The sequence below is a fragment of the Hakea prostrata genome, chromosome 11, assembly GCF_041222555.1.
Source record: "Hakea prostrata isolate BN-2017 chromosome 11, UWA_Hpros_2, whole genome shotgun sequence".
Lineage (NCBI taxonomy): Eukaryota > Viridiplantae > Streptophyta > Magnoliopsida > Proteales > Proteaceae > Hakea > Hakea prostrata.
The window spans coordinates 21260188-21274565 of record NC_142610.1 but is presented as its reverse complement, the minus strand read 5'-3'; the positions used below and the strand labels follow the sequence as shown (position 1 = coordinate 21274565).

Below are 14378 nucleotides of genomic sequence, written 5' to 3'. Positions count from 1 at the left end.
ACCAACAATTTTGAAACCTGCCTTAACAGGTCGTCCAATTCTGAACCACTCTTCAGGAGACAATTAACAAGTTCAATTTCTTGTAGGCAGCTTCAGTTGACAAACTTTCTGAATTCAAATGGCTACAGAGACCCCATTTACATGAGTTAACAAGTTACTTGTACAAAGGTGTATTGATGTATAAGCCATTTCACCACTACAGAGGTCCAAGAAAGGTTTCAATACCAATGAATAATTTGTCAAGATAAAAGCCCACTAAGTAATAAAAGAATAAAAAGAAAATCTGTACCAAGCGTATAGCTGCTGATTTTCCTGAAATGAATTTTCATAGATCCACATAATCAAAACAATTCAAATATAAAATCTCTCCCCTATGCAGACATTTTTACAAGTCAAAAAAAGATACCAGTTGAAAGCCTTCATCCCCCATATTCCATTGTGAGGATAAAGCTTTTCTTTGTACTAAATTATCATGATCTCCAGGGACACCAACATGAACTTCTTTAATATGTTAACCAACCCACAGATGAAATGACATTCAACCATTAAATCTAGTTTCTTTCTTTCGATATTGTATCAAGCTATCAATACTGTTCAAAATAAGCCAGTTTTTATTCTGACTAGAGTGTGAAAGCCTATTCATTACCATTCTGTTTATCAAATAGATGGTCATCCCAAATTTATACCAATCAGCAACAGTTTTATATCTATCTTTCTTATTAGTTGGAAAAAGAGTAAGGGTTTCAAAATAGAGACTACCATCTTAGTGCATCTAAAGAAAACAATTGACAGTAATGAGATACATACAGTAGTAATACACCTTTATCTCACCATCAACAAGATGAAGAGTAATAATTGCAGACTCTACCTGGATGTCACTTTCTGATTGCATGAACATCTATGCAGTACATATATAGGTTTTTTCTGTAGTAGTAACTAGTAATACATCCAATTTAAGGATCCTATGGTGCCTTCTTGCATTTGTACCTTCTAGCAAAAAAGACATAAACCACCAGGTTCAGGCAGCCGAGACCAGCCAGAAGCCAAAAGAAGTAATCAAGGTGCCCCTCATTTAAGTTATTGGGTATCCACCCAGGATTTCCCCCTTTAGTTGTTATAATTGTCACAACAGTCAGGATGAAGGAGCTAAGGTAATTTCCCAATGCAGCTGCAAGAAGTGATAAAGCACTACATAAACTGCGCATGGTATCAGGAGACTGTTCATAGAAAAACTCAAGCTGTCCAATGCAGGTGAATACTTCAGCAGCCCCCACTAGAAAATACTGAGGTATCAGCCATAAAATAGTCATAGGTACTGCCACCTTATGATCCACCAAGTCAAGTGACTTTGCAATTTCTAAGCGCTTAATCTCTACAATTGCAGCAGTAGCCATGGACAGAATTGATATGAAGAGGCCGATGCCTATCCTTTGCAACTCTGAGAATCCTCGTTCCTTACCTGTGAACTTTCTTGACAGTGGAACAAGGAATCTGTCATATATTGGAACCCACACAATGACACTGATTATGTCAAATGATAACAATGATGCCGGGGGAATGGAGAAGGAACCAACAGTTGTATCCATGACCATCCCTTGCAACACAAACATGGTGAACATCTGAGCAAAAATAGCAGAGAAGACTATTCCGGTAGCCCAAATAGGAAACATCCGTAACAAAATCTTCAGTTCTTCCACCTTTGTTACAGTGCTGAGCCTCCACCTGTTGGAGAAGTTCCCTTGTTTAACATCTAGATCTGACACCACAGCAGCTTTGTCTAGGAACCTGTGGAATAAAATTGTTAAGGTCATGCAGGTAAATAAAACGAATGCATTAGTCAATGAGACATCAAAACTCAAAGAGGTAAAACCTTCCAAAATTTTGCATTGGGCATTCTTAATATTCTCTTAGTGAAGATTTAACATAATTTGTATAGTGTATCACATTCCTGGCAAATGTTCAACTACAGAACAAATTTTCTTCTTCTTTGTCTTTTTTTGGGCGGGGAGGGGGGTGTTTGTGGGGAAGAAATTTGCACCCCTAATGATAAAACTAAAGAGGTAATTGAATAGCATTTTAGAACTGGTGACTTGGGGTTCTAAAACTTTCTTAAATTGAGAAGATTTCTGAATGTTTTCAGGACAGGAGTAGAATAAGCATCATAAGTGAACAGGGACATACTTGAGTTCATCAGTGTGCTCCAATTTCCGGCTCCCTTCGATTGCTAAGGTATCATCTGGTAGTTCATACAGCAGAGAACCATCTTGAGGGACATCCAAGTTCCACTTGCTGATAGCTGCAACTACAACCTGGCACATTCTTGTAAGAGGGCTTCCCCCTGCTTTCTGAAATCTATAAAATGGTGTGCCTGAAAAGAAAATTATAATGGCAAGGCCCATAAAAACTGTAGAAATGCCAAAACCTAGTCCCCAGCCACCATTGTCTTGAACCCAAACAAGAAAAGTGCTTGATATAAGACCCCCAGCATTAGAAGACCAGTAAAACCAATTGAAGAATGATCCTTTCTTCACTGTCTCTCTTGAATCAGTATTATCAAATTGATCTGCCCCAAAAGACGAGATGCAAGGTTTACTTCCACCAGAAGCAATAGCAATCAGGTATAGACTGCAAAAGAAAATAGCATATTGAGCCGGAGTAGCAACTGGGCAAACAGAACAATCACAAGGAGGAGGTCTCAAGGCAGGAACTAAAGCTGACAGAGTCAAAGTCCCCATTCCCTGTACAGAAGTGGATGCAATCAATCATTTAGAAAATACAAAGAGAAAAACATTGAAGAAAAGAGTAAACCAAGGGAGAAGAATTTGGAGATGTGTTATTCACTAATGGAGGTAAACCACCCTCAGAGAATCTTAGTTCCAGACAAATCATAAAGAGCCCAAAGTTTCAAGTGGTGGCCCTCCATGGACAAAATATGGACCTAAGGATAAGATGGAGATCTCTAGCAGTTAAAGGGATGTGTTGATTTCTTTGTATTAATTTTTCTCTTTTTTCATAGAAATGTACTGATTTCTGACTAGTAATCCTTGCTCCCTTTCTTTATAAACTATGTACAACTTTGAGCTAATTCTTTGTAGCCATCCATGCTTAATCTTCAAACAGGAATAACAAGAAAATTTGTAGTTTGAAATGTCAGGTAGTATTCTGGATTATATATCTCATTTTATCATTTACAGTCTATGAGAACATGCCAGATCCAGGAGAAATTAATGATTAATTAACCAAATAGGAACCAAATTCCAATATATACCTACAATGAAGTATACTGTGTAGAGAATTGCAATTGTCCAATATCTTCCCCAGTATGAATCTGCCAACACAGCCCCTATTAGAGGTGCAAGGGAGTAAGTGCCAGACCAAGTAGTAATGTTCCTTGCAGCAGAGGCATTTCCTTCATGTAGTTCACTTGTGAGATAAGTAACAAGATTTGCTCCAATTCCACAGAATGCGAAACTCTCAATGGATCTGGTACCTGCGTTTTGTTCTACACGTCAAATCCACGATGGACTCTAGAAGACATGAAAATGCAGTATGAACAATAAGTACCCAGAATGAAGGGGCATGCTCTCCATCTCCCAGTGTTGTGCTTCATCACTGGCTTCCCGTTAATGTCAACGGACCCATCTCCTGAGTATGATCCTCTGTTACCATTCTGGAGCACAAAGAAGAAAAAATACAGAAAGCTATGGTCATAAAAAGCTCCATAACCAGCTCTCCTCTTTTTCCTTTACTCTTTATTATTCTTTCCCCTGTTTTTGGGGGTCATCTCAATGAAGAATAAAGGAAATTAGGAGACACAAACTCCTGAAACAGCAGAAATAGGTGGAGAAAATAACTGAAGAACAACATCCTCACTTAAATTGAATGAATAAAATTTCGAACTGGGTTGACTGAAGTTGCAATTACCCATTTCATCAAAATCAAAAGCAAAAAGTTTTAATACAAAGAATCTGAAGTTAATCAAAATAAAGAAGATGAATCCAACTGACCTCTATGAGCCCAAGAAAAATCTCCTCTTCCTGAGAACCCATTCAAGTAACTATCAACAAAATTTGAGCAAGTTCCCTAGAGAGAGTTTGCGTTGTAGTGGGTAAGGTAACAAGTACAAAAGGCCCTCTTAGCTTACAAGTTACAACAAAACTCACTTTCCCTCCTACCCAAAAAAAAAAAACTCACTTTCCCTATCTGTGTTTGTGTCCAGAGGACAAAAAAAATTTAACCTCCACAGAAGATAACAAGAGGAGATATTAATTCTGGACCTTTATGAGGTAACAATTACCCAATAAAAAAGGAGGTAACATGAATGGAGTCATTTAAATTCCATATCGTAGTGCTTTATAGAGGGACAGGAATGGAGCAACGACATTTCCAATTAAAATAAGTTTTTGTGGATCAGAATTTCAGTATTATATAGAACACGTTTTAAGATTCGTGACTGATTAGTGGTGGGTGGATTGATAAGAACATCCCAACTGTTAACCGTAAGATGAATATATGGTGCTTTCTCCATTAATGCTAAATAATTTACAAAAATTTATCCAAAAAAATTTACTGTGCTGTTTCCCTAGTATATTCTACACTGTCCCCTTATGGCTGCTACTGATCTGGGGTTTTTTTATATATATATTTTTTTATATATTTTGGGAGTAACCAATTGTTTTTATGCTGTTGCTCTGTGAAGTTTAATAGTATATACATTGGCCACTTGATGATCGAAATGGTTCCTCTTTTGCTGTTGGTGATTCTACCATTACATCAAGTTTTTTGTTTTTTTGTTTTTCTTTTTTGCGAAAAATGTGTGAGAACATGACATCGTCCAACCATTGAGTGGATAATGGCTAAATTGTCACACACGACTATGACAAGGCCTCCTTTGGTAATTAACCACCATATTAGCTTGCCTAAGAACAAATCTAAACTCCAATCAAGAAAATTAGAAAATATATCTCAAAGATCAATGGTTGAGCCCCAAGAGCTACTGATCTTTTGCATCATCCAGCACCTGACCAGCTCCAAGTTGTGAGACTCCACCACAATATAATCATAGCCTTGCTGTAGTAATATCCTCAACCCCTCACGTACCACTAAGCCTCTCCTTCAAAAATATCTTCAAAATTAGAAGGAATAGACACTGCAAGAATAGGCTGCCCTTCCTCATCTCTAAGGATAAAACCCACTCCAGCTTTGCCACTCCCTCGATCTCTGGCTGTATCACAGTTGAGTTTGTGCATGCCATTGTTAGGAGTCCTCCCAACTTTGTAGCTCAACATCAGTTTGCGTCTCTACCATGTAGCTTGAGCAGTGGTCCTGCTGTCCCTTGGTTGAAAGGTATAATATGTTTACTCTGAGCTAAACTGGAATCCACCTAGAGTTCCACACTTCCAACTTGTCCCCCTTTCCAACCTCCCATTGTAGCCCCTCTTCAATCACCTTCCTCCCCTCCAAGATACTTCTCCATCCCCACGAAGGGTCACTCCCCAATCTAGGAGAAGGTTTTTGCTAATGAATCGATATTCAAAATCCTTTGTTGTATCAAAGCGTCGGACTTCTAAATTTTCATAGTCTTCCTGGAATGTTTTCTAAATTCCAATGGTGGAACCGCCAGAACTCCGTGTGTTGCCTGAAATAGCCCAAATGAAATTGGAGCACAAATGTTGCATTCTGGATTTCAATGACCATCTGAAATCGACTTTATTGATGGAAAGAAATCCACCTTTGATATTTCTTTTCAATGATCATCTGAAATCAACTTTATGATAGAAAGAAATCCACCTATGACATTTCTCTCCCCCTGGGTGATGGTGAAGCATTATTTGCCAACAAGAAAGAGATTCATATGATACCCTAACAATGAGATAGGGATCCTACCAAATTCTATGCACCTTAATCTTCTCCATGAAATCAACCTTTCATTTACTTTATATTTGTCGAATAACAAATTCTGCAGAATGAAACCTTTCTGGGTGAATACAAATGTACTAAAAACAGCTCAAAAGGGAGAAATGCATGGTGAAAGTGGGGGAGGAAAAGCTAGGAGGTATGGTCCCAGGTAACAACAATATACATGTTCTTCGGAGAGTGTATCAGAGACTTCTGCACAAGAACAGAGAGCTTTGAGCAGACATCCCTATAGATAGCCTTCCGTACCTACTCAGAAGATCTGGACTTGAAGATCCATCAACAAAAATCGCTCCATCCAAATGTGAGTACCACAAGCGTCAAAGAGAAACTTTCCCACTGTATCAGCAATGGAAGATCCTCCCAATGAAATTTTAGTTTCAAATTTGATAAATACATTGACGTCAGTTCCTACAAAAAAAAAAAAAATAGAGAGATCATCTTTGTCAAGTTTAGCACACATGCAATATGTTCTCATGCTGGAGGATACATTGTAAAGTACATGTACATAAGTTGTTTGCAGTAGTAACACAACTACTTAATTTGGGGCCTTCTTGCATTTGAACTTTCTGGCACAGAAGACATAAACAACCAGGTTCAAGAAGCTGAGACCAGCAAGGAGCCAAAAGTAGTAATCAAGGTGCCCATTGTTCAAGTTATCGGGTATCCATCCAGGCTTTCCACCTCTAGTTGTTAGGGTTGTCACAATGGTCAGGATAAAGGAGCTCAAGTAATTTCCAAATGCAGTTGTGAGAAGTGACAAAGCACTACATAAACTTCGCATGGCATCGGGAGATTGTTCATAAAAGAACTCGAGTTGTCCAATGCAGATGAATATTTCAGCAGCACCCACCAAAAAATACTGAGGTATCTGCCACAAAACACTCATAGGTACTGCCACATTACGATTCACCAAGTCAAGTGATTTTGCAATTTCTAGCCGCTTGACCTCTACAATTGCAGCAGTAGACATTGCTAAAATTGATATGAAGAGACCAATGCCCATCCTTTGCAACTCTGAGAATCCTCTTTGTTTACCAGTGAACTTTCTCACAAGTGGAACAAGAAACCTGTCATACATAGGGACCCAAACAATCACACTGATTATGTCAAATGTTAAGAGTGATGCTGGAGGAATGGTGAAGGAACCAATAGTCGTATCCATAACCATCGCTTGCTCCACAAACATAGTGAACATCTGAGAATAAACTGCAGAAAACACAATTCCAGTAGCCCAAATAGGAATCATGCGTATCAGAATCTTCATTTCTTCAACCTGTGTCACAGTGCAAAGCCTCCATGGATTGGAAAGTTCCCCTTGTTTAACATCTAGATCTGACAGCACGGCAGCTTTGTCAAGGCACCTGTGGATAAATATCAAGTTTGCAGATGAAATTATCAATGTCAATAACAGATACGTCAAATTAAAGAAAGATACACCTACAAAATTGTCAATTCGCACATTTTTAATATTCTATTAGTACATATTGAACATATATTTCAGAGTAGCAAGTATCAAATTTAAGGGGAAATATCCAAAGAAAATAAAAAAAAATTTAAAAAAATTTGGGGAGAAGCAATTAGTTGATGTTAATTTAGAGATTCAATTTACTCTTATGATCTGTAAACTGACATATCAACCAAAGACACTCAAGGAATGCCACTATATATCAGTGTAAGCTTGAATCCCAACTTGCATGACTTTACAGTCAAAAACTAAAGCTGTCATGTGATCAGATACACATTAACCACCTTGGGTAATATACATGTTCTCAAATCTTTGAGGCAAGGCTCAAAACTTAACCTATAAAAAGTTACAAGTCCAAAAGGGAAGGAAAAAAACACTATAGGTATGAAGAAAACAGACAAAATTAAGTCCTCAATTAAGATAAAGACTGATATCAAGGTCCAGAAAATTCTTTACTGACCAGTTAAGTCGCTCATATGTGATTATAAAACTAAAATGTAAACAGAGTAGCATAACTTAGGGGTGGAATTTAAGTTAAGAGGGGTATACTTGAGTTCATCAGTGTGTTCCAATTTCCGGCTCCCTTCAATTGATGTCCCATCTTGTAGTTCATACAGGAGGAACCCATCTTTAGAGGCCTCCAAGTTCCACTTCCTGATAGATGCAACAAAAACCTGGCACATTCTTGTAAGAGGGCTTCCTCCTGGTTTCTGAAATCTATATAAGGGTGTGCCTGAAAAGAAAATTATAACGGAAAGGCCCATAAACAGGGTAGGAATACCAAAACCAAGTCCCCAACCAGCATTGTCTTGAATCCAGACGAGAAAACTACTGGATATAAGAGCTCCAATATTGATAGACAAGTAAAACCAATTGAAGAAAGACCCTTTCTTCACTCTCTCTCTTGGATCAGTGTCATCAAATTGATCTGCTCCAAAAGATGAGACACAAGGTTTGATTCCACCAGTCCCAAGAGCTATCAGATATAGACTGCAAAAGAAAATAGCATATTGAGCAGGAGAAGCTGCTGGGCAAACAGCACCACTGCAGGGAGGAGGCCTGAAGGCAGAAACTGAAGCTGACAGGGTCAAAGTACCCATTCCCTATACAGAAGTGCATCCAGTCAGCTATCTAGAAAACACAAAGAGAAGAAAATTGAATAACCAAGTAAATTACGTGGAAAAGAAAATTGAAGAGGCATTATATGATGACTGGATGCACATCACATTCACACTCAACCTTCCACACAAATAATAAGAAGCCAAATATTTTTGAGGTTGCTCCCCTCAAAGAAAAAGTAAGGCCCAGAGTAAGACACAGATATCTAGCAGTTCAATGTCAAGAACCGCGTTCTAACTTCTAAACTTTCCTCATTTCCTTCTGAAACTAGGTATTACTTTGACCAAATTCTTTGTAGTTTACAAGCCTAATCTCTATACAAGAACGATAAGAACTTTTTAAAATTTCGAGCTTGAAGGTAATGGATGCCTACAGGTAGAGTTCATTTTGGATTATAAATCTCATCTCCATCATAAATGTTCTATGCAAGAAATTAAGATCCCACAGAAAATAATAATCAAATTAACCAAAATGGAACAATTTCCAGCATGTACCTACAATGAAGTAGATTGTGGAGAAAACTGCAATTGTCCAATATCTTCCCCAATATGAATCAGCCAAAACAGCCCCTATGAGAGGTGCAAGGGCACAAGTGCCGGACCAGGTGGTAACATTTCTTGCAGCAGAGACATTTCCTTCATGTAGTTTGTTTGTGAGGTAAGTAACAAGATTTGCTGCAATTCCACAGTATGCCAAGCGCTCACAGCCTTCAGTACCTGCATTATGTTTTCCAAGTGTCAAAAACGCCTACTAGATATTGCAAACACAAAATGAAAAGTGAATACCCAGGATGAAGGGGCAAGCTTTCCAGTTCCCAGTGTTCTGCTTCAACACAGGCTTCCCATTAATGTCAACAGATCCATCTCCTGTGTATGGTCCACTGCTACCATCCTGAAGCTGTGAAAGAAAATGTAAATGAAGGTACTGTTAAAAAAAGTTCCATAACCCTCTCCCAGTAGGAAAGTTCCTAAAGGAAATGGAGGAGTTGTGGTAGTATAAAGAAGACAAATGGATGATAAACAAAATAAGATGTACACATTCTGAAATGCAACCATAATCGTAGATTACATGGTTCGCTTATTGTACAAGAATGATAGTGGTTAGTATACAGTTTACGGATTGAGCATATCGCAGCAGCGGGGGCCTTGTGCACAATGTAAACCTCCTTTTTTTATATTTTAAGGTAGGTTTTTTTTCTGGAGGATTATATATAAAGTTCAAGTGGCTTGCTTAATTTATATACCAGAAATATAGTCAATGCTCTTTCTTGCAGGTCTTGGAGGCAATTCATGCTACAAGACAAGAGGTCAATACCAGGAAATCCTACCCACCTAGAAGGGAATTCCTGGATTTCTATACATCAGCCAGGGAAAGACAGGTCAGGTCGGATAGAAATAGATTAAATCAAATCTAAACAAGTCCAGAACCAATACATCATAGGGTAGCCACCTTATGATTAGAGTATCTGTGAAAATTCTTATAATTGTACAGTCTTCTATGAACCCAAGCTTAAACAATTAGACTAGAATATCAGAACCCAAAAATCTTCAATCTAGTGTCTTGGTTGGGAAAGCCTTAGTATAATCAATCTGAACCAGTAATAAATAACTAAGAACATGAAAGTGCAGTTGAACTCTAGATGAACTTCAGCTCAACTCCAAGCATGTTTTGCGGGAGTGGGGTATGGGAGTATGAAATGCAGGGCAAAGATAGCCATTGATTATAGAGTGAAATCAGAAAATAAAATGGGAAATCGCAATTCTCTCAATAATAAGTATTGGGTTTTTTTTCCTTTCCTGTTTTTTATCAGAGATTGTTTTTACTTCAAATGAACAATTTCTGAAACCGACCCACAAAAAAAAACAGTGAAACTCGCAAAACAGAGGAAATGGGAAACAACAGAACGGAAACAATACCCTCAATTAATCGAACACATAAAATCAAGAACTGGAATACAATTAAGTCCCAAGCACTTTTGATTCAAAGTTTGTAATAGGAAGTTTTCAAGAACAAAAACTAAAGAAGTAATCGATGAAACAGCGTGACCTCGATGAGCCCATCTTCCATGAGCAACCTCTCCTCCTCCATGGAACCCATGCAGTTAACTATCAACAAAATTTTCTGTGAGTGGGTAAGGGTAGGCAGTGGGAAGGGACGAACAAATCCATCTGCCGGTATAAGAGCAGCACTACATAGAGCAGAGGACAATTCATGGATAACATTCAAGACATCTGCTGATATAAGGACTGGACATTGAACGATGACCTTTCCAACTAAAATTATACCTCCCCTTCAGAATAATGGGCCCAATTTAGCATATGTGTACCAGAATACACCACTTGATATAGAATAGGTTAAAAAAATTTCACAGAAGCCGTTTCATTAGTTTTGGAGCTTTTTACTACAGTGATGAAATACCTAATATTTGCTATTAAAGTTGGCATCACCTGCAAATCTTGAAAATGGTAATTAGGAAAAGGGTTACTTGGAATAGAGTGGAAGCTGTCAATAAAAATCTACTTAGAGTGAGAGCAGTAATCCTCGATGACTGCGGGATTGTATGTTATGTGCCTAATAGGGCCAATTTGGTGTACAAGCATTAGATTGGATCGACGTAATATGTGATAGATTAAAGAAATTGACTCAACTTGTTTTATTAGTTTTGAATCTTTTGCACACTAGTCAAAGTACCTGCATCTTGCTTCCAAGATTTATCTTCAAATTTAATTCTCCAATTATTATTATTATTGTTGTTATTGTTGCTATTATCATCATTTTCTAAAATAAGTTTTAATTTATTAATGGGATCCCAAGTCATGCCTCTAAACTAGGTTGGTGCCTATAACAAGGGGGTTCTTTTACACAAACTCTGTTAAATCTCAACTGCACAAAGATAGGTACAAATTATATCAAATTTAAATTGAAATAAATCGAATTTTTTTATTTGAATCGAGTCATTATTTTGTATGTCAACGTTATGCACCACAAGCATCACACGTCACCTACTCGTATCATCATGGGTGTGCCGTGTACTCAAGTTCATATATTTAAAATAATAATAATTTTTTTTCTTCCTTTTTTGGTAGAAATAGATAATAAGTCCCAGAAAGGCCCATACCGTGTATATCCTTAATGGACTAATTGCCATGTGCTGGAGATACTGGGTCGTTTTCATTTTTTTTTAAGATTATTTTTTAAACCATTTATTTCAATATACAAATAATTGGGCTTCATCATGGGCTTGGAGGCTTGGTCATTTATGCTGTAATTTAACTTCGATATACGAATAATTTGACCTAATTATGGGCTTGGGCTCTTGATCATTTAGAGGCTTCAACCAAACCTTAAAGCTCATTATGGCCAAGCTTTGGTGTTATGTGTTTGGGCCATATTATGGGCTTGGGCCTCATTAAAATTTAACTCTCAGGTTCATACCATTCAAACACGTATTGGACATTGGCACCAGCGGAGTGGTATATGGGCTTGTTATAGGGTTTGTCTTGGGCCTCTTCTCTTGTTCTATCATGTCCTCTTGAAAGCCCATCTGACCTTTTTGGGAAAATTACGTGATTAGTTGCTTTTAGGTTTTCTCTTACAAAAATAGTCACTCAATGTTTCACTTTACAAAATTAGTCAAAACTGAGTTTGCATTTACAAAACTAGCCAAAATATTGATTTTTCACCTCTTTGGATTTTTTTACTCATAAACTAATCACATTGAGCGAGAAAATCACTATTTTGTCAAAAAGGAAAAAGTCATTATTTTTTTAGACCCTTTGGACATTTGCACCCCTATGTCGATATGGTCAACTTTAGGGGTAAAAATGTACAAAAAAGTGAAAAAACACTATTTTGGCTAGTTTTGTAATTGCAAACTTAGTAAGTTTTGTAAAGTAAAACAATGAGGGGCTATTTTTGTAATAGGAAACCTAAAAGCAGCTAATCATGTAATTTTTCCCACCTTTTTCTGTTTTGCCCTTTTCAATAATTGCTTCTGATAGATAAGAAATGAAAGTGACACATGGAGTGAACAATTAAAAGGAAAGTTCTATAAACCGAAATTGCTTTAATCATGTGCATTATTAAATGTCTGTAACGATCAAATGAGATTTCGGATCTGACTAGATTTCGGATCTGACGAGATTTCATTCACCACTAACTTTTCACATTAGGATTTCATTAATGTCATGGTAGGTTTTACTTAATTTGTGCCTAGAGCTCTACTAGTGGTGATGGCTTGCTTATCCAAATCCATCTCTTTCATTTTTTAAGAAATGCTTGCAAGAAAGCTACTTGTCTTTGCTAAAGCCATTTCTTAACTGACAAGAAATCAACTTCTCTTTAAGCTACGTGGGTTATTGAATGCCATGGAGCACCCCCAATGGCCCAAATCATGACAAGGTGGGTCAGCCCACAAAGGTGGATGAGCATCTCGTATTACCCAATTGTGATCCCAAGTACTTTTTGTAATTGCATTGGGACCTAACAGGTTCTCAAGAATTGAGATCTGCTCTCCCAACCGCGCCCCCCCTTTATAACTCCATAGATTTGACATCTTTGTCTTCAGTATTGTACATTTAATGCGCCAGACTGTTCAGCAGACCATTGGACTGATGTCTTTGCACCACATACTCAAAAGAAGGCTCACTTTTGAATATTGATAAACTAGGCCCCCTTGAATGTGGCTAACATCAAAGTGATGTTATCTTCTACCCACTAGGGTAGACGAATTGAACTTAGTCCTTTAAAAATGTTTGGGCCTTTTGTGAGCGAGCTAAGTTATCAATTGACAAAATGAAATCACCACCATGGCCACATTAAGGAAAATCAATACTTGCCCGATCTTGAATCAGTATCGATATTCTGATAACAACGAATCTTAGAATACCATTTTTCTGAAGATGTTCTCTAGCTTCAATAGAAACTAGGCTACAACAACATTAGGTTAAATTGTGCACTGTAAAACCTTGACCCTAACTTTGACCTACGTAATCCTAAACCTAGCTTTCACGTTGCCAGGCCAAGTTAGTTCAAACACTCAACTCTTACTTGATGTTGTTTTAACCTCAATCTAACTTGACCCAATTTAGGTTTAGAGTATTCCAAATCACCACAATTATGATATCTCGATGTGGAACCCCCACTTTATACCTGGTATTGAATTTTCACTTTCAACGAAGTGTTTTGATCCTATTGGCTGGATAGTCCAAAAAAAAAACCTCCCTAAAAAATGTAGACATTTTCTTATATACATACAAAGATTCTTTCATCAAATTTACATGAGATTGACTAAACATATTTTAGTCATTCAATAAATTAAAAGTATACTATCATACCATTATTTAATATGAATGATCAAAGAAAAGTTGGAATACATAAAGGGCCTTCTTTTTTTTACCTTTTTTTCTTCCAATCATAAGTTTTCCAACTTACCAATTCCCACTAACATACCTTATATAAGTTTTGGAATAAAAAAAGAATGGTCTTACAACTACTTATTATTAAAATGTTAACTTCATGTAGAAGATTTTTCCCCTTATACCAAATAAGGACATATATAATACTAAATGTAAACAAAGTTAAACTATAATAATGATGTAATAGTAATTTTCCCCCCTTTCATTATTAATAAATACTATAGTGATGAATGTTGCATTTGTTTATTTTGATAGTAATTATAGTTTAATTACAATTGAGATTCTTATACGCTACTAGTCAATACATTAAAAAATATATATATGATGTTTACCAATATATATATATATATATATGGTCTTTTTTTGAAGTCCAATTCAATTGGAAAACAAATTGTTCTCATAAAATAAAATATTTATTTTTATATAAGGGGACAGTTCTTCACGATCATTGTAATCTC

General features: G+C 37.0%; 2 protein-coding genes across 4 annotated transcripts; both read right to left on the bottom strand.

Annotated features, from left to right (window-relative positions):
- Positions 1-376: 376 nt before the first annotated feature.
- LOC149000822 (protein NRT1/ PTR FAMILY 8.3-like) lies at positions 377-4138 on the bottom strand. 2 transcript variants are annotated; one of them, XM_089140776.1, is made up of 5 exons: positions 4008-4138; positions 3565-3670; positions 3273-3490; positions 2182-2738; positions 377-1785 (listed from the first exon to the last, which is right to left on the bottom strand). In XM_089140776.1, the coding sequence occupies exons 1-5, from the start codon at positions 4047-4049 to the stop codon at positions 963-965; spliced, it is 1746 nt and encodes a 581-aa protein (XP_088996902.1). In that variant the 5' UTR covers positions 4050-4138; the 3' UTR covers positions 377-962. The 2 variants fall into 2 exon arrangements, with proteins under 2 accessions (XP_088996902.1, XP_088996903.1); XM_089140777.1 differs by lacking the exon at positions 4008-4138 and having other exon boundaries at positions 3273-3483; positions 3565-3669.
- A 1325-nt stretch (positions 4139-5463) lies between these two features.
- On the bottom strand, positions 5464-10777 carry LOC149000821 (protein NRT1/ PTR FAMILY 8.3-like). Of its 2 annotated transcripts, none has more exons than XM_089140067.1 (5): positions 10550-10777; positions 9289-9400; positions 9002-9219; positions 7934-8487; positions 5464-7280 (listed from the first exon to the last, which is right to left on the bottom strand). In XM_089140067.1, exons 1-5 carry the CDS (start codon positions 10598-10600, stop codon positions 6455-6457), a joined length of 1761 nt encoding a protein of 586 aa, XP_088996193.1. In that variant the 5' UTR covers positions 10601-10777; the 3' UTR covers positions 5464-6454. The 2 variants fall into 2 exon arrangements, with proteins under 2 accessions (XP_088996193.1, XP_088996194.1); XM_089140068.1 differs by having other exon boundaries at positions 5465-7280; positions 9289-9394.
- Between the last annotated feature and the right edge of the window lie 3601 nt (positions 10778-14378).